This window comes from Eucyclogobius newberryi, unplaced genomic scaffold (assembly GCF_026437365.1).
Source record: "Eucyclogobius newberryi isolate DKJ021-1_F unplaced genomic scaffold, fEucNew1.0.hap1 SCAF_16, whole genome shotgun sequence".
Classification (NCBI taxonomy): domain Eukaryota; kingdom Metazoa; phylum Chordata; class Actinopteri; order Gobiiformes; family Gobiidae; genus Eucyclogobius; species Eucyclogobius newberryi.
Genome location: NW_027315790.1, coordinates 14,983,054 through 15,004,432, shown reverse-complemented (window position 1 = coordinate 15,004,432; position 21,379 = coordinate 14,983,054). Strand labels below are relative to the sequence as shown.

Below are 21,379 nucleotides of genomic sequence, written 5' to 3'. Positions count from 1 at the left end.
TATAACATGTTGAAATCGGTTGAAGCGTTAAGGAGTTGAAACTGGCTAAATGGAAACACATGAAAAATATAATAATAAAAACACTCACAATACAAGAACATATAGTGCCTGCGTGACATCACGCAGACACTCAATTACAGTATTATAGTGTTGTGTTTATGTGCATGGTAATGCATTAGTCCGATCATAAATGACATTGCAAATAATTTTGTTCTTGAAAAAATCTTGAAATGTCTTCATGTTGGCTGCTAAGGATCATGGGCTATGTAGTCTTGTCAGTGTGTTACTGCAGCAGCAAAACATGCACCACAACCTTCATTTCAATACATTCTAACAGTCTACCATCTTACTGCGAGACGTTTGATATGGCATTATTACAATATCAGGGTCACTGTTACACCGTTTCATCTAAGCCATTATGAAGGAATCATATGCTCTAGATTTGTCATTTTTAATCTTGTTTCTTTTGGTCATTGCCATTGCTTTTTGCTTGGTCAAAACTAAAGTTGCTTGGCTGATTTTTGAACCGTATGTAGTTGTAAGCAAAGTCTGGGTGTTGGTCAACAAACTGGCACAACTGAGCTGAAAAAAAAGAAAAAGAAAGAACAGTAAGGTTAAGCATTAAAATTGATCTCAGAGGTCTTACCATATGTGATCTTCCCCTTGTCTCCTTCCAGAGATAGAAATAGTCCACTGAGGTCCACGTTCTCCACGCCGAGCATTATTTCCAAGATGGCAGCTAGATCTTCCTCTGTCACACTTCCATCTTCTTCATTTTGGAACATCTAAAAGCAAACAACAACAGTAATTTAGCATTGTTATAAAGCCATATTTATTCGATTTAAGAAGATACCTTGAAGGCCAGCCTGAGGTTCTCCTTAGGCTTTGTTGACTGGCAGACGGTTGACAGAGCAATAACATAATGTCTGTAGTCAATGCGCCCGTTTTCTTTCTGAGAAATGACAAACCCGAGTTGTATGATCTCGACATACATATTGAATGATTGTGTGTGTACCTGATCGAACATGCCGTGGACCTGTCTGAGTGTGTCGCTAAGAGGAAGGCCGAGGCTTTGAGCAAAGTCTTCCACCCTTAACAGTTCTCCCCGCAGCTTGCATGCCTTTGTAGCCTGTTTTTCCAGTACGGAGGCATCAGTGGCAGTTTTCAATCTGCACAGACAACATAAGATTTAGTGCTATAGAAAAGTCAGTATCGGTCTAACTCAAACAGACGTAAAGGTAGAAGGAGGAAATACGTCAAAAAATGTATAAAATCACAACTTTTATTTTGCAGATATTCAACATTAGCTTATCAAGAATATCGTCTAAATAAGAACGATTTAAAAAGGTGGGAAAAGGGCTGACTAAAATAACTAGAAATGTTTGTTTTTGATAGTTGCATCTCGACCAAGACATTTTAGCAGTGTTCTAATGGAATTACATAATATTCTTGGAGAAAGCTGAAACAAATTATTTTTTTTGTCTATGTTGATGTGGTTAGTTTTATTGCCATAAATTTTACATCTAATCTAATTATGAATTATTAAAGAACATTGTTAAGCCTAAATTATATATGGAGTAGTACGTCCAAACAGAGTAACAGTGGATGAGAAATTGAGGAGGAAGTGTATTTTATGTGTAGATGCTATGTAATCATCATCACTGACTAAGTGACTCTAAAAAGTGTATAAAATGTATGAAAAGAAATGCCAAGGTATAAGTCGCTAAGCTAAATGCAAAATAAACTTAACTTTTCAGCGCCCACAAGTGAGTGTTTTAAGTCTTGTTTTAAGGCCGACTTTTATTCTATGGCTTTTAAAACAGCATGTGTTGTGTGTTCCTTGTTTTATTTTATTTCATTTTATTCATTTTATTCATTTTATTCATTTTATTCATTTTATTCATTTTATTCATTTTATTTCTTTTGTTTATTTTATTTATTTCATCTATTTGATTAGGCCCGAGCGCCACAAGCTGGCGAGAGGCCTATTAATCTCGTAAGGCCGTGCGAAGCACGGCTGCGAAAGTGCGCACGTAGTGCGCACGAAATCGAGCGCGAAGCGCTCGCCCACTTCCAAACACTCACTAACGCACTCCTTCACTCATGCACGCCCCGTGCATACTAATTAGTAGTAGGAAAATGGAACATTACCGTTGTAAACGGGCGAAGCCCATGCAAAAGTGCGCACTAAACGAGCACTTTACATTGGGATGACGACCGCTTCGCGGCCGTCATCCCCATATAAAGCACTCATTTGCGCTAAGTAGCTCACGAATACGTTCCCCATCTCTTGCATGTTCCGCGCATATAGCATGTAATGCAAAAATTCAACATTATAACTGTATAGAGGGCCAAAAACACAAAGTGGGCGGAGCCCACTCAAAATTAACGAAAGTACCCTTCAGTGACCAGGGACCCACACCATGAGGTAGGAAAGCGCGAGCGCTTTCCGAAAATGTATAGTTTATGATATTTGGAAAATGGGAAACATTGTTTTCGCATCGGAATATTTAGGCCCGAGCCCCAGCAGGGCGGAGGGCCTATTGCTCCCGCAACGCTGCAACGTTGCAACTGTCTGACCAAACATGCGGGCTGCGCCCGCATGTTTGGTACCCCGTCGCCCCTGGCAAGTACAGTGAACTAGCCCATGCCGAAGGCATGGGCTAGTTCATGCCTTCGCCCCTATCGCGACGGGGTACCCCGTCGCCCCTGTTGCCCCACACTGTACTTTGTGAACTAGCCCACTGTACTTTGTGGGCTAGTTCACAAAGTACAGTGAACTAGCCCATGCCGAAGGCATGGATCATGCATACTTACTCCTGCTATGACAGAAATAGTCAACAATTAGTGAATGGGCGTAGCCCATTCACTCATTGTTGACAACAGCGCTGCATTCCTCCAAAAACCCTCCTGGCATCGTCCCGTACGCGAGAATCCATGCCGCAGGCATGGGCCATGCTTGTATCTGCTCAAATCAATGGAAGTCTATGGGGAGTGGGCGGGGCATCCCGACGGAATAGGGAGTGACGAGCGCGTAAGCGCTCGTAATGATGATTCCACCCCATGGCGGCATGGGGAAGGCTTAGAGCTTTCAAACGATGTATAATTTGTTGTTATAGTGGAAACAGCTATATTGTTTTTGCTAAAAATATTATTATTTTTAGGCCCGAGCGCCACAAGCTGGCGAGAGGCCTATTAATCTCGTAAGGCCGTGCGAAGCACGGCTGCGAAAGTGCGCACGTAGTGCGCACGAAATCGAGCGCGAAGCGCTCGCCCACTTCCAAACACTCACTAACGCACTCCTCCACTCATGCACGCCCCGTGCATACTAATTAGTTGTAGGAAAATGGAACATTACCGTTGTAAACGGGCGAAGCCCGTGCAAAAGTTCGCACTAAACGAGCACTTTACATTGGGATGACGACCGCGAAGCGGTCGTCATCCCCATATAAAGCACTCATTTGCGCTAAGTAGCTCACGAATACGTTCCCCATCTCTTGCATGTTCCGTGCATATAAGCATGTAATGCAAAAATTGAACATTATTACTGTATAGAGGGCCAAAAACACAAAGTGGGCGGAGCCCACTCAAAATTATCGAAAGTACCCGTCAGTGACCAGGGACCCACACCATGAGGTAGGAAAGCGCGAGCGCTTTCCGAAAATGTATAGTTTATGATATTTGAAAAATGGGAAACATTGTTTTCGCATCGGAATATTATTCTTTCTTTCTTTCTTTCTTTCTTTCTTCTTCTTCTCGGGACCAACCCCCCTATTTTTCACCCAGTGAACATTGACGAAAAGTCACAAAAATTTGCACACCTCTAAAAATCGTGCCTCTCTACATTCTGGCTATTTCCCTTTTCTAAAATAAAAAAAATTGGCGCGTCAGCGCCACCAAATGTACCAAAAATGCATTGAGAGATGGGAAATGACCCAAAAAAAATCTGATCGTAGAATCATGAAATTTGGCGCAGAGGTAGATGGTGACAAGAGAAGTAAAAAATATTATTACGGCAACGCCGTCCCCCGAACCAAATGTCGGCCATATTGCTTCAAAAATGGCTAAACATGACTTCGGAGTCTTTCCAAACGTCGTACTTTTACGAACTCCTCCCAGGGCGTTGGCCCTAAAAAGCTGAAATTTGGTGAAAATGCTACTGAGGAGTGGGACATCAAAAGTTATCCAAATTACATTGATACCTCTCACGGTCTCTGTGCGGCGAAGCCGCAAACTGTAACTAAAATTTCAGAAATCTCCCATATTTAAAATTTCTGCCGTTTGCGCAGATAAAGTCCGAATTGCGTCAAATTAGAATCAGTTGTTAAACTCTTTGCCCTAAACCTACTTGAAGTGAAATAAATTCATTTGGCACCACAGCGCCCCCTACAGATTTTATATGGAGGTTAAATGTTTAGTTTTGCGAAATTATATGAAATTTGACACACAACTCAATTTTAGCATCCCCATCAAAAAAGTCAATGAGACCCATGTCATAATTGTTATGGCGTTGCCGTAACGATGACCGAAACCTCCCATGTTATTCCAATGGGGCCAGAACATGTTTACACTTTAGACTTTCACAAACTCCTCCCAGGGCGTCAGCCCTATTAACCTGAAATTTGGTGAGACTCATCTTCAGGACCATCAAAAGTTATCCACATTTTCATTCAAAGAGTCACGGTGTCTGTGCGGCAAAGCCGCACATTTTGCCAAGAATTCAAAATAAAATAGCTTTTTGATGGTAAAACAAAGGGGAGAAGATGTGACAGCGTCACAGATTCAGCAGTAGGCGTAATAAAAGGACAATTGGGGCGCGTTAGCGCCCCCTCCTCTTGCGGCGTGGCGGCGGTGTGGCGGCGGCGTGGCGAGGGCCGATCATTGCCGCTTGCGGCTATATTTAGGCCCGAGCGCCACAAGCTGGCGAGAGGCCTATTAATCTCGTAAGGCCGTGCGAAGCACGGCTGCGAAAGTGCGCACGTAGTGCGCACAAAATCGAGCGCGAAGCGCTCGCCCACTTCCAAACACTCACTAACGCACTCCTCCACTCATGCACGCCCCGTGCATACTAATTAGTTGTAGGAAAATGGAACATTACCGTTGTAAACGGGCGAAGCCCGTGCAAAAGTTCGCACTAAACGAGCACTTTACATTGGGATGACGACCGCGAAGCGGTCGTCATCCCCATATAAAGCACTCATTTGCGCTAAGTAGCTCACGAATACGTTCCCCATCTCTTGCATGTTCCGTGCATATAAGCATGTAAGGCAAAAATTGAACATTATTACTGTATAGAGGGCCAAAAACACAAAGTGGGCGGAGCCCACTCAAAATTATCGAAAGTACCCGTCAGTGACCAGGGACCCACACCATGAGGTAGGAAAGCGCGAGCGCTTTCCGAAAATGTATAGTTTATGATATTTGAAAAATGGGAAACATTGTTTTCGCATCGGAATATTATTCTTTCTTTCTTTCTTTCTTTCTTCTTCTTCTCGGGACCAACCCCCCTATTTTTCACCCAGTGAACATTGACGAAAAGTCACAAAAATTTGCACGCCTCTAAAAATCGTGCCTCTCTACATTCTGGCTATTTCCCTTTTCTAAAATTAAAAAAATTGGCGCGTCAGCGCCCCCAAATGTACCAAAAATGCATTGAGAGATGGGAAATGACCCAAAAAAAATCTGATCGTAGAATCATGAAATTTGGCGCAGAGGTAGATGGTGACAAGAGAAGTAAAAAATATTATTACGGCAACGCCGTCCGCCCAACCAAATGTCGGCCATATTGCTTCAAAAATGGCTAAACATGACTTCGGAGTTTTTCCAAACGTCGTACTTTTACGAACTCCTCCCAGGGCGTTGGCCCTAAAAAGCTGAAATTTGGTGAAAATTCTACTGAGGAGTGGGACATCAAAAGTTATCCAAATTACATTGATACCTCTCACGGTCTCTGTGCGGCGAAGCCGCAAACTGTAGCTAGAATTTCAGAAATCTCCCATATTTAAAATTTCTGCCGTTTGCGCAGATAAAGTCCGAATTGCGTCAAATTAGAATCAGTTGTTAAACTCTTTGCCCTAAACCTACTTGAAGTGAAATAAATTCATTTGGCGCCACAGCGCCCCCTACAGATTTTATATGGAGGTTAAATGTTTAGTTTTGCGAAATTATATGAAATTTGACACACAACTCAATTTTAGCATCCCCATCAAAAAAGTCAATGACTCATGTCATAATTGTTATGGCGTTGCCGTAACGATGACCGAAACCTTTCATGTTATTCCAATGGGGAAATCGCCAGAACATGTTTACACTTTAGACTTTCACAAACTCCTCCCAGGGCGTCAGCCCTATTAACCTGAAATTTGGTGAGACTCATCTTCAAGACCATCAAAAGTTATCCACATTTTCATTCAAAGAGTCACGGTGTCTGTGCGGCAAAGCCGCACATTTTGCCAAGAATTCAAAATAAAATTGCTTTTTGATGGTAAAACAAAGGGGAGAAGATGTGACAGCGTCACAGATTCAGCAGTAGGCGTAATAAAAGGACAATTGGGGCGCGTTAGCGCCCCCTCCTCTTGCGGCGTGCCGGCGGTGTGGCGGCGGCGTGGCGGCGGCGTGGCGAGGGCCGATCATTGCCGCTTGCGGCTATATTTATTATTATTTTTCTTGTTCTTCTTCAGCGCTTTGATCTCTAATTTGACCCCCTGAACATGCTCAAAAACTCACCAAACTTTGCCCAAAATTCAGAATCGGCGAAAAATTTAGTTTTTTCTGGGCCATTTTTTTTTTCGTTAAAAAATGGCGCGGCAGCGCCACCGACAAAAGTCATAATACATTGCGCCTATGGGAGACGCCCCGAGGTCAACTTTGTCGTAAAGCTACGAAATTCGGGACACGCATTCCTCTCGTGAGGACAAAAAAAAAATATTACTGTGGCCACGCCCCCAGACTTACCCTATGGCCGCCATCTTCCTTTGAAAATGAAAACACGCTGTGTTAGCCATTTTGTTCACGTCAAACTTTGACAAACTCCTCCTAGGGCGTTTTGCCCACCAACTTCAAAATCGGCGTACGTCCTCTGGACAAGTGGGGCATCTAAAGTTATCCAATTTTTTGAGATACCTTTTACGGTCTGTGTGCGGCGCAGCCGCAAAGTTGGACAACTTATTTTGGAATATTGCAGATCTAAAAATTGCTCCCATTTGATCAAAACCAGTCCAATTAGGACCAAATTTGAATCAGTTGTTAAACTTTCTAGTTTGGACCAGTTTAGGCTGACAAAATTGAAATGGCCGCGATAGCGCCCCCTACAGAGTGACCTTTAAATTAACATTGAAGGTCAAAAATCAGTTTTACCAAAATTGTCTAAACTTTACCCAAAATTCTATTTTGCCGTCCCGATCACAAAAGCCAATCACAAAAATGCCTAAACTTTTACGGCGTAGTCGTAGCATTGACAGAAACCTCCCATGTTATCCCTATGGGAAAACCACAAAATCTCTCAAATATCCACATTTTTATGTATTACACTTTAACGAACTCCTCCTAGTGCGTTTTGCCCACCAACCTCAAAATCGGTGTACGTCCTCTAGACAAGTGGGGCATCTAAAGTTATCCAAATTTTAAGGATAGCTTTTACGGTCTCTGTGCGACGAAGCCGCAAATGTTTCCCAGAATTCTGACTATTTGGCCTTAAGAGTGGCCTATAAACAATAGAGTTTTTCCAAATGACATGATATTTTGAACAAAATTCTAATTTGCCATCCTGATCATAAAAGTATGAGAGCCAAAGTCATATTTTGTACGGCGTAACCGTAGCAATGACAGAAACATCCCATGTTCGCAGAATCGCTCAAATCACCACATTTTTACGCTTCACACTTTAACAAACTCCTCCTAGGGCGATAGCCCGATCAAGTTCATATTTGGATAATATCATCTACACAAGCGGGGCATCAAAACTTACCCATATTTTGATTCTAAGTGCTACGGTCTCTGTGTGGCGGACCCGCAAATATATGTCAGAAATGGGAAAACAGCGAAATCTCTAAAATGACCACATTTTTACGCTTCACACTTTAACGAACTCCTCCTAGGCCGATTGCCCGATCAAGCTCATATTTGGGGAAAATCATCTACACAAACGGGGCATCAAAAGTTAGTCATATTTTGATTTTAAGTGGTACGGTCTCTGTGCCGTGGAGCTGCAAATATACTGTCACAAATGGGAAAAACGCCAAATCCTTGAAATGTTCACATTTACGCTTCACACTTTAACAAACTCCTCCGTGGGCAATAGCTCGATCAAGCTTTACTTTGGGAAAAATCATCTACACAAGCGCGGCATCAAAAGTTATCCATATTTTTATTCCAAGTGCTACGGTCTCTGTGCGGCGGCGCAGCAAATTTGACTGACACTTGTGTTGATTTGCACTGGATTGGCCATGTCAATTGTGTCACCGTCTGTCAAGTTCTTTTTTAATTCAACACACAATAAGGGCCCCATCTTTATCAAGTCGAAAGCGCAGAGTCGGAAGGCCGGCGGCCCGCGAGGGCCGTTGGATGCCGCTTGCGGCTTTAATTCTTTCTTCTTTCTTCTTCTCGGGACCAACCCCCCTATTTTTCACCCAGTGAACATTGACGAAAAGTCACAAAAATGTTCACACCTCTAAAAATCGTGCCTCTCTACATTCTGGCTATTTCCCTTTTCTAAAATAAAAAAATTGGCGCGTCAGCGCCCCCAAATGTAAAGTAAAAAATATTATTACGGCAACGCCGTCCGCCCAACCAAATGTCGGCCATATTGCTTCAAAAATGGCTAAACATGACTTCGGAGTTTTTCCAAACGTCGTACTTTTACGAACTCCTCCCAGGGCGTTGGCCCTAAAAAGCTGAAATTTGGTGAAAATGCTACTGAGGAGTGGGACATCAAAAGTTATCCAAATTACATTGATACCTCTCACGGTCTCTGTGCGGCGAAGCCGCAAACTGTAGCTAGAATTTCAGAAATCTCCCATGTTTAAAATTTCTGCCGTTTGCGCAGATAAAGTCCGAATTGCGTCAAATTAGAATCAGTTGTTAAACTCTTTGCCCTAAACCTACTTGAAGTGAAATAAATTCATTTGGCGCCACAGCGCCCCCTACAGATTTTATATGGAGGTTAAATGTTTAGTTTTGCGAAATTAAATGAAATTTGACACACAACTCAATTTTGGCATCCCCATCAAAAAAGTCAATGAGACCCATGTCATAATTGTTATGGCGTTGCCGTAACGATGACCGAAACCTTTCATGTTATTCCAATGGGGAAATCGCCAGAACATGTTTACACTTTAGACTTTCACAAACTCCTCCCAGGGCGTTAGACATATTAACCTGAAATTTGGTGAGACTCATCTTCAGGGGTGGACCATCAAAAGTTATCCACATTTTCATTTAAAGAGTTACGGTGTCTGTGCGGCAAAGCCGCACATTTTGCCAAGAATTCAAAATAAAATAGCTTTTTGATGGTAAAACAAAGGGGAGAAGATGTGACAGCGTCACAGATTCAGCAGTAGGCGTAATAAAAGGACAATTGGGGCGCGTTAGCGCCCCCTCCTCTTGCGGCATGGCGGCGGTGGCGTGGCGAGGGCCGATCATTGCCGCTTGCGGCTATATTATTCTTTCTTTCTTTCTTCTCGGGACCAACCCCCCTATTTTTCACCCAGTGAACATTGACGAAAAGTCACAAAAATTTGCACACCTCTAAAAATCGTGCCTCTCTACATTCTGGCTATTTCCCTTTTCTAAAGTAAAAAAAATTGGCGCGTCAGCGCCCCCAAATGTACCAAAAATGCATTGAGAGATGGGAAATGACCCAAAAAAAATCTGATCGTAGAATCATGAAATTTGGCGCAGAGGTAGATGGTGACAAGAGAAGTAAAAAATATTATTACGGCAACGCCGTCCGCCCAACCAAATGTCGGCCATATTGCTTCAAAAATGGCTAAACATGACTTCGGAGTTTTTCCAAACGTCGTACTTTTACGAACTCCTCCCAGAGCGTTGGCCCTAAAAAGCTGAAATTTGGTGAAAATGCTACTGAGGAGTGGGACATCAAAAGTTATCCAAATTACATTGATACCTGTCACGGTCTCTGAGCGGCGAAGCCGCAAACTGTAGCAAGAATTTCAGAAATCTCCCAAATTTAACATTTCTGCCGTTTGCGCAGATAAAGTCCGAATTGCGTCAAATTAGAATCAGTTGTTAAACTCTTTGCCCTAAACCTACTTGAAGTGAAATAAATTAATTTGGAGCCACAGCGCCCCCTACAGATTTTATATGGAGGTTAAATATTTAGTTTTGCGAAATTATATGAAATTTGACACACAACTCAATTTTGGCATCCCCATCAAAAAAGTCAATGAGACCCATGTCATAATTGTTATGGCTTTGCCGTAACGATGACCGAAACCTTCCATGTTATTCCAATGGGGAAATCGCCAGAACATGTTTACACTTTAGACTTTCACAAACTCCTCTTAGGGCGTTAGACATATTAACCTGAAATTTGGTGAGACTCATCTTCAGGACCATCAAAAGTTATCCACATTTTTATTCAAAGAGTCACGGTGTCTGTGCGGCAAAGCTGCACATTTTGCCAAGAATTCAAAATAAAATTGCTTTTTGATGGTAAAACAAAGGGGAGAAGATGTGACAGCGTCACAGATTCAGCAGTAGGCGTAATAAAAGGACAATTGGGGCGCGTTAGCGCCCCCTCCTCTTGCGGCGTGGCGGCGCCGATCATTGCCGCTTGCGGCTATATTTTATTTTATTATTTTACAGTTTTATTCTATTTGTGGTTTTACACACCATTTAATGTATATTTTTTATCATTTAATTACTGTTTTATTTTATTTATCATTTAATTTACTATGTGATTTTGTTATTAATTAGTTTACTTTTTAGGCGCACTGGTCAAGTATTTGATGTTTTGTGTGCAGAATGTTTGATTCAGTTTTTAAAATGTGCTAAATAAATAAAGTGGGTCGGATTTACTTAAAGATGTGTTGCTTTGGTGAGCTTCATTTGACTCTGTATTTTAGCTCAAACAAACCAGTTAGTCCAGTGTGCTGCACTCACCCCAGGCGCCACACCAGCAGGTTGAACTCCAACAAGCAACTGAAGTTAAATATTCCTAGTGGGCCGTTGGATAAGAGGACGTCACAGTCATTAAACGACACGTCAATGAGGGGAATGTCCAACGCTCTGGAGGACAGTTGAAACAGACGGTTTTGTGTTCTGTAAATTTGGCTAGATTTGAATGAAAACATGAAATAAATGATCACTTTGCCATCAGCTTCCGGACATTGCTTGCAAACAGAACAGGGTTTTCCTTTTCTTCTTGTGACGGTGTGTACACAGGCAAATACTGCAAAGAAAAACATCAACTTAAATATTCCAGTCATTTATTGTCTACGCTAAATTCTTACCTCAATCTCTAATTGATTGTGCAACTGACACATTGTGAGCCAAAGGATTTCCAGTCTGCAAAACCCAAACAAATGACGTCGTTGTAGGTCGAGGGCACATAAGACATGCAGAGGATTTGTAGAATAATGACGTAATGTGGAAGATGTCTTTAGGCAGAAACACTCACCCTCCAGGACCTATCCATGTCCATGTAACAGTATCCTGCAGAAAGGAGGACAAGAACATCAGGACCAATGAGTACAACAAGTGCCAAAGAATGAAGTCAGACTAGAAGTGGAGCACTGGGTGATATCATAACTACTGCATGAGGAAGAGGACATTGTGCACATGTAGAAGGGTGTGAGTGTCAAAGAACCCATGTATGTTTATTCACTTGACACCAGTCCACTGCCTTGTCATTATACAATATTATATGCAGCGCCACTGAAGTAACAGTTGCATCAGATGCCCTTCCAGTTGAACTATTCAGTTCTAATTGAGTTGAAAATATGATGACTTCAGGCAGTTTTTGGTGAGCAGAAATGGATTATTAAGTAATGGATTCAATGTGTACTTTATGCATGGTTTGTATTGTTATTGGCCTTGTTTGAGTAGCTGTACAACGGCATATCTTGTTTTAGAACGTAAGAAAAATCTACAAAAAGCACAAATGACTTCATATCAGTCGGACGGATGTCGGAGCTCTACCTATGACCTCATCAAACTAAAATAAATGAAGCTTAGAACAACTCCTGGTATGTTTTTGATGAGGGAACGATGTAAGTTAAAAGCTCAAAAAAGTCTATTTTGAGTGCAATTTCTCACCTGTTGACCATTTTAAAAGCTAATGTTGGAATTTTCCTGAAATAATAAGAATAATATGCTATAATTGTGCAAAGATGATATATTAAGTTATTAGGATATTGATAAAATTGTAATCTATATTTGTTTAGATGGCCGTTCTTTTCCAACTGAAACAGTGACACAGAAGTGCAGTTTTACAGAATAATCAATACCTTCTTCTTCTACCACAGTGAATATTTTCCCACGCTAAATAATAATCATTTCTCTTCATTGAACAATCTGTACAGTGAAGTAAGAATCTTCTGCGACCTGCAAAAACAGTGCAATAAATAAGGCGTGCATAATTGATCAGTGAGGCAGAAAAGGTGCTGAATGGGACACATGATACTGTAGGTCTGTGTGAGTGACAGACAAGGGATGAAATATCACTCCACCTAAACATCAGGTCATTCAACACAAGGGGGCAGTGCAGCTGGACAAAGACACAATTACACGTGTCGGGCGGGATCTGTGTCACTGTGTGGTCACTTATAATAGGCTTGTGCATGTTTAGCTGCGGCTCGTCTGGATGATCCACGAAAGTTGAAGTGTCCTATCAGAGCGGAGAAGAAACGCCCTGCGGCCTCGCGCCGACCAATCGGGTTAAACCGGAAATGGCAGCGTCGATCGACACAGAACGGATCTGAGCCGTTTTTTGCTTATCCCCAATGCGCCTATTATGTTTGACCAAGGCTTTACAGTGGAGGGTGGATTCAAATTCTGTGACTGAGCAAACATTTACCAGCGTGTTAGGGTATCTCAGGACGACCGGCTGAACAGGGAGTCCAGGGATGAAGGAACCTGGGACAACAATGGACAAATCTATTATTAATATCAAAGAGACATTAGATCCATAAAGGTACTGAAGGCCTAGACAATACTAAACAATTACGAAGCTGCGCCTATTCTACTTTCCAACTAATTCTTCCACATTGTTGAGCAATTATTCCACATGTAGAAATGGGATCATGACAGGCACAAAGTGTTCATTTCCAGAGGTTATGATGATGTTCAGTGTGTTAGAGTTCAGCACGAGTTAAAAGTCTGGGCTCTGGACACAAACTCAAGCTGACTGTAGGGCTTACTGGGAACGACAAAGTGGAAGAAAGGGGATTAGTGGGAGCATCCGCAGAACAATGTGCTACGCTCAGACAGCGCTCTCTCCCAGGGCTGGGATCGGAACAGCAAACATCGAGCAAAAGAAAGAGTTAATACATAGTTAAAGACTCATGTCAGAAAAAGACTCATGTCAGATTATTTTGCTACGGATTATTCCTTCAAAAAGTGATCTAATTACAAGGCTAATTATTAAAAATTTGAAAAAAAAAACTATGAGAACTCAATAACTTCTTTATTTTTAGTATTAGACTTATTAATAACCGTATGTAAATGTGTATTTCTGGTTCTGTGTAAACACTACCACACCCATTGTGTAACATCACTTTCACTTTTCTCGCCCTCTTAACCATGATCATGTTGCACTTTCAATCAACATCAGGCAGAAGATATTTAAGAGGATGTAGATTATTTGACACATACCGGCTTTGAACAGGACGAGACCAGCTCTGTTTGTGCACGTCCCCTCTGGGAAAATCATTAGCTGCGATGAACAAACGGGTTAGAAAGGATGAATTAGAAAGTGCTTGGAAACCTCCAATATCAAGAGACGATATTGTCATAATACTTAAACATCAAATACTATGTAAAAGGCTTTGTGTAGATAACAAAAAGAATAGTGTTTCTTTACAATGTCTGTGACGTAGATATTTTGTCCTATTCTTATTATTTAGTTTTCCCCCAGTATTGATACTTCTTCAAATCCTGATACTATAGTTTTAGTATTTATCTGAGTGTTTCCATGTGTGGACAATAAAGGATTGTCTTATCTTATCTTAGTATTAATGGGATATAAACAGTATTGCTTTGGGTTCACGAGGCATTAAACCATTCTGCCGTCCTTGTACTTTAACACTGAGCTATGTTTAGCCCTGAACATAGTAGTAAGTGGTGCGTAACAAAGGAGCAAATTATCATCTACAAACACTTTTATTAGCTAAGCCATCTATTGATTTAGTTAAGTATTATAAAATATACAACTAGTATTGCATTTTTAAATTATAAATCATATGGTTCCATTTTTAAATCTGTGTGCACATTTCTGTATTCAGTATTGCCTCAGGCCTGTTATGTATTGGTCCGTGTACCTGCTGGCCTTTGATTTTCATTTTCAAATGGGAAATCCACAATTGTAAAATGACCTTTTTCCCGTTTTTATTTTCAAAACCAAATTCAGAAAACTTCCAATTTCCTGTTTTCCGGTCTCAAGCCTCAACCTTGGACATTGTCACCGCTCTGCCTCTGGTCCAGGGGCAAACAAACTTACACCCAGAGTCCTTCACCTCTCATCGGGGCTTTCAGGGTCACAACAACAGCAAATTATTTTATTTACAGTGAGAAATTACATAATCCGTTATAAATTTGTCTTTTTAACATTTTTTTTTTTTAAATTTCCATATTTTCTATTTTGCTTTGAGAATGGAAAATGGGAAGTGGGTCATTTTCCCATCGCAGATTTCCTGTTCCAAAATGAAAATCAAATGTCCGACAGATGCACACAGACCTGTTCTTTCGGCACGTTACCTGAGGCCACTTCTCTCCAGATGTGACTCTGCGTTTGATCTCCTCCACAGTCTTTTTCCTGGAGTCCGGGTCCCCACGTGACACATACACCGGTCTGACGTACGGGATTATAGCTGACGGCAAAGAGAGTCATTTACAAGTTTATTACGCAATATAACAACGTGAAAACCCCAAATACATTCTTATGCACATACTTCTCCAGAGAGGAACATGTTTGCTTGATTCTTTCGTGACAAATGAGCACAGGGTGGTGGAAATTGTGATGGCGTCGAAGAAAGCCGAGTGTGGGGCCACGACGAGGATCGGCGCTTCGGATGGGTCTGCCCTTTGACCTTTCACCGTCACCCAATGGAACCCGCAACAAAACCACATGGCCCGCATTGACATTTGAACGCAGAAATCCAGAAGTCTGATGGTAGACAATGTTGTTTTAGAGCTTCTGATCGACCCGAATGAGAAAAACAAACAGACCTCACCGTTTCAGCCATGTCTGTGGCTCGACGACAGACACAGAACGCCACAACGCCCCCACATAAGTGAAGGCCCACGCCAACATCATGAACCCTAAGGCCAGGAGCAACCGCAGCGGGAAGACTGTGAGCGACATGAGTCCCATCTGAGAGTGAAGAAGAAAAATACCATTGTGATTCTTTTTGTTTCTGTCAATCATTGTAAATCGCACTTATTTAACCCACAATAAACATAATAAGAATGTGGAAGCGTGCTGCAGAGTGTAAGTTTAAAGCTTTAGTTTAGAGCTGGACAATGTATTGAAATATAAATAATATTGTGAATGTTGTTATGAAGAAATGCGAAATTTGAGCATCGAGTGTATTGTAAACAATGAGAAAATCCTACAAAAAAAGCAGAGAAAAATCTGATATTTCTGCACTTTTGTGACATTTCACCTTTGTCTGATTCTTACACCTCAACTAATACATTTAAAGACATGTTTTAACACATTTTTTGTTGGATTGACATAATCTCGTCTGAATGTTCTTATTAGGATACTAAAAGAAAATCTGGTGTTTTCAAAGGAAAGACACAAAAATGACAGAACACTAATTCATATCTGCTGTGCAAGAAACCCAAATGTTGAAAGCATTAAATATTTTCGACATTTTATATTTTCTACAAGAGGAACCAGAACTTTTAAAGGAAGAATCAAAAACGTACTAAAGTTAAACTGTGACACATATTACTAAAGTACAGGGGCAATATCAATATCTGTTCATCTATTATCTTGCTAGTTCACTGTAAAAAAATAAAAAATACAAATAGGAGCTTGATGTGCTGATGCCTGTATGTTGTGATTCCCAGTGTTTTGTTTGGAGCAACACAAATGTAATGGCTGCTCTGACTATGTAATGACAAAGCTGTTGGTTTTGTGTGTGCAATTAAATCAAAATAAATAACAACAATGCTCTGACACACAGGGTTGTGTAAAAAACACACTTCACTGATTCTTTTGGGGTCAGTTCGAAAGCTGTTGTGCGTCCAGGATTGGCTTTTATAAATAATGGCAACTTAAAACTAAATCAGCATTTATTTTGAATCATTAAATCATACATCGTAGTTTGCACTGTATTTGGGCTGCAAGATTTGAGAAAAAATATTGGAACAACATGGAGTAAGTTTTGCGATTGAAAATAGATTTGCAAATTATTTTTATGTTTTGATAATTGGATTCTAATTTAAACCATGTCCAGGAGAAATGACAACAAAACCGAAACAGGCCTGTGACAAAACAATGACATGTACAGATCTAAATATCAGTGTTTGACTCAAGCAAGAACACAGCACCTATTGACTGAACAGCAGAACATGTAGAGAAGATAATAGCTTTAGGGTCATTATTTTTAACGAGACAGGCTGTGGGTCCCAAACTAACAAATTCTCTGAACAATCAACTTAATTGTCATAATAAGACCATTTTAGCCTAAAAGTTGACTCTGCCAGATGTCATTAATCATTCTTGCCGCCGAACTAGAAGTTGAAAATCAAAAGTGTATAAATATTTGTTAATTTCATTTCCTCAACAAGTTTCACGTTGTTTGTAGAAGGTAGTGTGTTTACACCTCAACAGAGGAACAAGCTGTAGAGAAATTAAACGAGAACAAGTACTCGTTTTTCTCCTTTCCCATGTAATATCCTCCTCTTGTTTGATTCTCATGTAATATGTCATTAATTATGGCTGTTTAAAAGATTTAACAAACAAGAACTTGCAACATAATGTAATTATGATGTGCAATATGTCCATTAGGTTGCTTGCAGCAATATATTGGTAGTGTTGAGGATTAAAGTATAAGACTTCAAACTTAAGTGCATCCGATTGAGAAACTGGCGCAGCAGTTCAAACTTTACATTTGTGCATACTAGGAAATATTTAGAAAACACCAAATGAAACGCCAAATAAATATTTGGCCCAAAACACACCAAACTTGTTGAACAGAACAAGTTTCCAGGAACACGACAGGCACGTGTTAACCTTCTAAATGAGAACAATTATCAATAGAGTTAGAGCAGATCCCATGAAAAATGAACAACAAATTAGTTTGACCTAAATCAGAAATAAAACCAGAACCAGTTTAAAAAGAAAAAACTCAAACTTGTTCTGCATGAGTAAAACAACAAACAAAACAACAGCTTCAGTCAGTAATAATAGCAGAATATTTGTGATGTAAAGAAACATTTGGTGCATTGGTTTGATGTGTATTATATGACGGGGATCTATTTGCCAAGTAACCAGAGGATTGCAAGAGTTTCACAATCAAAGTGCAGTGTCCCGGTTCCAACTCTAATGCAAATAGCTTGCAAATGTGTCCATTAATACGATCTTCTCAAAGTCTATACAACTATGTCCACTCAGCAGCTCACCTGTACTTTCTGCGCTGTGCTCAGGCTCAGCTCGTGGATGAAGGGGTTTTTAATTATTCTGGACGGGCGGCTGTTTGACGACTTCATTGCTGAGGACCAAATAAACGAATAGAAATAGAATATGTCTGATCTGAGTGAGTCTGTTTTGTCAATTGACAGTGAAGACTGAGTAACTCAGTCCATCCTCTGTGCGCAAACTTGGCACAGATCCTGTTTTAGGAGCAGGAGGAGGAGCGCACGACGAAAACAATGACCGCACCTGCCAAGAGATACTTTCAAAATAAAAGGCCCCAATCGTTGGATAAACTACTACTAAGTACTCCGTTATACATAAACACTACTTTCCACTAGCAGTAAGTCTAAACTATACAGCCAGCAACTGAGCCATAAAACCATTTTTTTATATATATAAAAACCTATATATATATATATATATATATATATATATATATATATATATATATATATATATATATATATATATATATATTTTATAGCAATTCTCATTATTTGTGTGACTGTATCAGGCCAACCACTGTGAGGAAATGGCGCTCTCTTGTGGGGTCAAACTAATATTGTTGTAATGACTAAAATAAAATGTATTGGGTTCGTTTGTCTAAATCCAGACTTTGCGCAAACTGTTGCTTCTATCGGTGATTATGTCATTATCGATTAAGACAATTATTGTTACGTCATGTCATCTGACTATGTCGTTCTCTCCTGTTGTTACCAACTGCCCTTCAATTACATTGCAAACTGCATTGACCACAAAATCAACAAAACATGAGCCTATTTCATTACAATGTTCAACTTGTGACTAAAGGCACTGCTGGTTTGAGCTGGAGAGACGAGCAATGGTGAAAGATGGCAGAAGGTGGAGGCTGATGTTATTTAGAGCCATATTTGTGATGGAGACTTCTTTGCCCCTGCAGATCTTGATGGTGAGTTTGGATGTGTAACAGTTGTTTTAGATGAATGAGATTTGGAGGCAAGTTGAAGAGATCTTTGCTGATGTTGGAGCAATATTTCAAATGGAGGATTGCTTGGCCCTGTAGATGGTGTGATGGGCAGTTACAAGACTGAAACGACAGATGCAATAGTACTTTTCTGGTTTGGTGGTATTAATTTTTGTTTTGTTTTTTTGTTTTTTGAGACCTCTTGTCAACTTCTACAATAATAAACGATTTTCCTATTTGAAATTGGGGGTTTATGCCACAGGGAGGCGCTGTTTGACTCAAATACAGCCACATCTCTGTAATCCAACTGTTATATTTTCAAATTACCAAACAAACACCTCAAGTAGACGTAAAACAACTCAGACCAAATAAATTAAATGGGTAAAAAACAATCACGTAATTACAACATGTAACTACGTTTTGTTGCTATGGTATTGCGTCACAGCGCCGCCGCTCCCATCATCAACTGCTGACAAGCACCAACCTGACCAGGCACTTTGAACTGAATGACATGGGCTATTTGAGCTGCAGCTGCACTGTTCTTTTACAATAATTACAATAAACTGGTAGCCTTCTGTAGGAATTTAGTCTTTATTTCGTTTTTATCCAAACTCAAATGTCACCTCTCCATATGAAGTTTGAGATGTGCAGGGGCAGCTACACAAGCCAGGGTTTAAACAGACACAGATCAAGGACACAGCTGGTAACTTCGCACATTCTACAAACCACAAAGAGCAAAATTGTCCTCAAATGATGAAAATTGACCTCATATTCAATTAGAAACCGTGAAAAAGAGAGATTGAAAGAAGACATATGATGCGTCAGCTGGCGCGGCAAAACCGCAGAGCTGACACCGCGCGCAGAGCCAGAGTACTTCTTCTTACAAATGTCTAAATCATGTTTTCACAAATGCAACAGAAAGCGTTAATAGTTTGCAGCCTGTGGTACTTTCTAGAGCCTCGATCTGATCTGCAGAAGAGCAGGAGAAGGGCTTCAGGTGACGCTGCAGCAGGGGCTGAGCAAGGAAATGTAGGGACTTTGTGGTCCCTCAAATGTAATGACTTGCTCATATTATCATATCTAAAATGCACCAGAATACAGCAAATGTGTTACAGATATCAATCCCCTATGTATTTTGTACACCTTCAAAGTGGGTTGGGGGCATGGGATCACCACTGAGCATGTCTGCTTAGGGCACCCAAACGGCGAGCAGCGGGCCTGCCATCTTAACCATGCTATTAAGCTCACACCAGATTGATCTATGTCTCACACTGAATTGAGTTCTTCATGAATCTAACTGGGAAGGCTCTTGCCGATCACCATCGGGACCTTAAAAAAATACTTCTGCCCGGTGGTCGAGTGGTTTAGGCTGCATGAGCAGGCTGCCAAGCTCCATGAGCAGCCATGTGTTGTGAGTTCAAATCACAGCTTTGGCATTTTACAGCATGTCCTCCCTTCTCTCTCATCCCCATTTCACATTGAACTGTCCTGTCTAATAAAGCCTACGGGCCAAAAATCCTTAATACAAAAACAAAAACTTGCTGATTTGTCGAAGCGTCACAACAGTGGAAGAAGCGTAAAAATCAAGATAGTGTTAATCCAGTGTTCAGAAAAGCACAGACCTCTTTCTCATCCACAAATGCACAAAGTGCCATTGTGTGCAAGTTATAAAAACAAAATAATCCGTATGTCTCCTAAAATAGGCCGAAGTACGGCCATCAGCGCCATCATGTCTGTTTTGGTTTGGATTGTTTTGACATCCGCCCAAACCACAATGATGCTCTGTGATTGGTTCCAGTACAGCCTGCGGGCCCTAAATGCCATGTGATTGGCCCATTTACCACTAGTGTGGACTGCAAATAAATCAGCGGAACAAGATGGATTCTCAAGAGTTTGTGAACTCATCTTTCTGCTTCTATCTTCAAAGACATAACAATCCAAAGTATTGGGAGAAATAGATTACATTTACACAGTGACCAGTTCCTCCCGAGGTGGTTTCACAGCATTTGTCAAGTGCCAGGCCTTAACGGCGCGTTCACACCAAGGCGTCAAATTCGCTCCTGACGCAGAATTTGGACGCCTGTACATTTTTAATGCAGACGCCTCCGACGAGCGTTCTCGACGCCCCGACGCCCTCGTCTAGCGCACATGCGCAGTGGAGGTGTTGTCAGTGGGGCTTTTCTTTGTGTAATGGCGGATCAGGTTGAGAGACTTGCGTTTGCGTATTTGCTTTACAAAGCCCACAAACGGAGGCGCTCGGCGGCCTGTCTGGATACACCAGATACTTTAGAGGCGATCCGAGTTTGGTGAATACAATCATTTGCTTCAAGAGCTGCGTCTTATTGACCACCGCTTTCAGCGGTACTTTTGTCTATCTCGGGTCCAGTTTGATAACCTGTTATCCCGCATTGGTGCGCGGATAACTTACCCAATCCCAGCAGCAGAGTGCCTGTCCATCTGTCTTCGGTCAGTACAGAAATATTCATAAGTGTAAGCGCAATAACAAAGTGTATTGTAAAACATACATAGCTAATAAAATAACCAGGGTAAATAGTGGATGGAGTTTAAACTATATTTAAACGGCGCTCGACGCTTATACAACTGCAAGTGTA

General features: G+C 41.0%; 1 protein-coding gene across 1 annotated transcript; it reads right to left on the bottom strand.

The window, feature by feature from the left end:
* Nucleotides 1-435: 435 nt before the first annotated feature.
* Nucleotides 436-18,012, bottom strand: lpcat1 (lysophosphatidylcholine acyltransferase 1). The gene is made up of 14 exons (XM_072447707.1): nucleotides 17,812-18,012; nucleotides 15,411-15,550; nucleotides 15,129-15,343; nucleotides 14,935-15,047; nucleotides 13,834-13,894; nucleotides 13,037-13,095; nucleotides 11,639-11,673; nucleotides 11,472-11,526; nucleotides 11,328-11,410; nucleotides 11,122-11,247; nucleotides 1,016-1,169; nucleotides 854-952; nucleotides 647-785; nucleotides 436-582 (listed from the first exon to the last, which is right to left on the bottom strand). The coding sequence occupies exons 1-14, from the start codon at nucleotides 17,896-17,898 to the stop codon at nucleotides 452-454; spliced, it is 1,497 nt and encodes a 498-aa protein (XP_072303808.1). The 5' UTR covers nucleotides 17,899-18,012; the 3' UTR covers nucleotides 436-451.
* Between the last annotated feature and the right edge of the window lie 3,367 nt (nucleotides 18,013-21,379).

What these genes read in the sequence shown, in the direction of transcription:
- lpcat1 (XM_072447707.1), bottom strand. Translation starts at nt 17,898, where the DNA reads ATGAAGTCGTCAAACAGCCGCCCGTCCAGAATAATTAAAAACCCCTTC. An exon ending in TCTCGTCCTGTTCAAAGCCG is followed by an intron (nt 13,096 to 13,833) that starts GTATGTGTCAAA and finishes TTGTTGTCCCAG; the next exon opens with GTTCCTTCATCCCTGGACTC. An exon ending in GTCCGGAAGCTGATGGCAAA is followed by an intron (nt 11,248 to 11,327) that starts GTGATCATTTAT and finishes ACTGTCCTCCAG; the next exon opens with AGCGTTGGACATTCCCCTCA.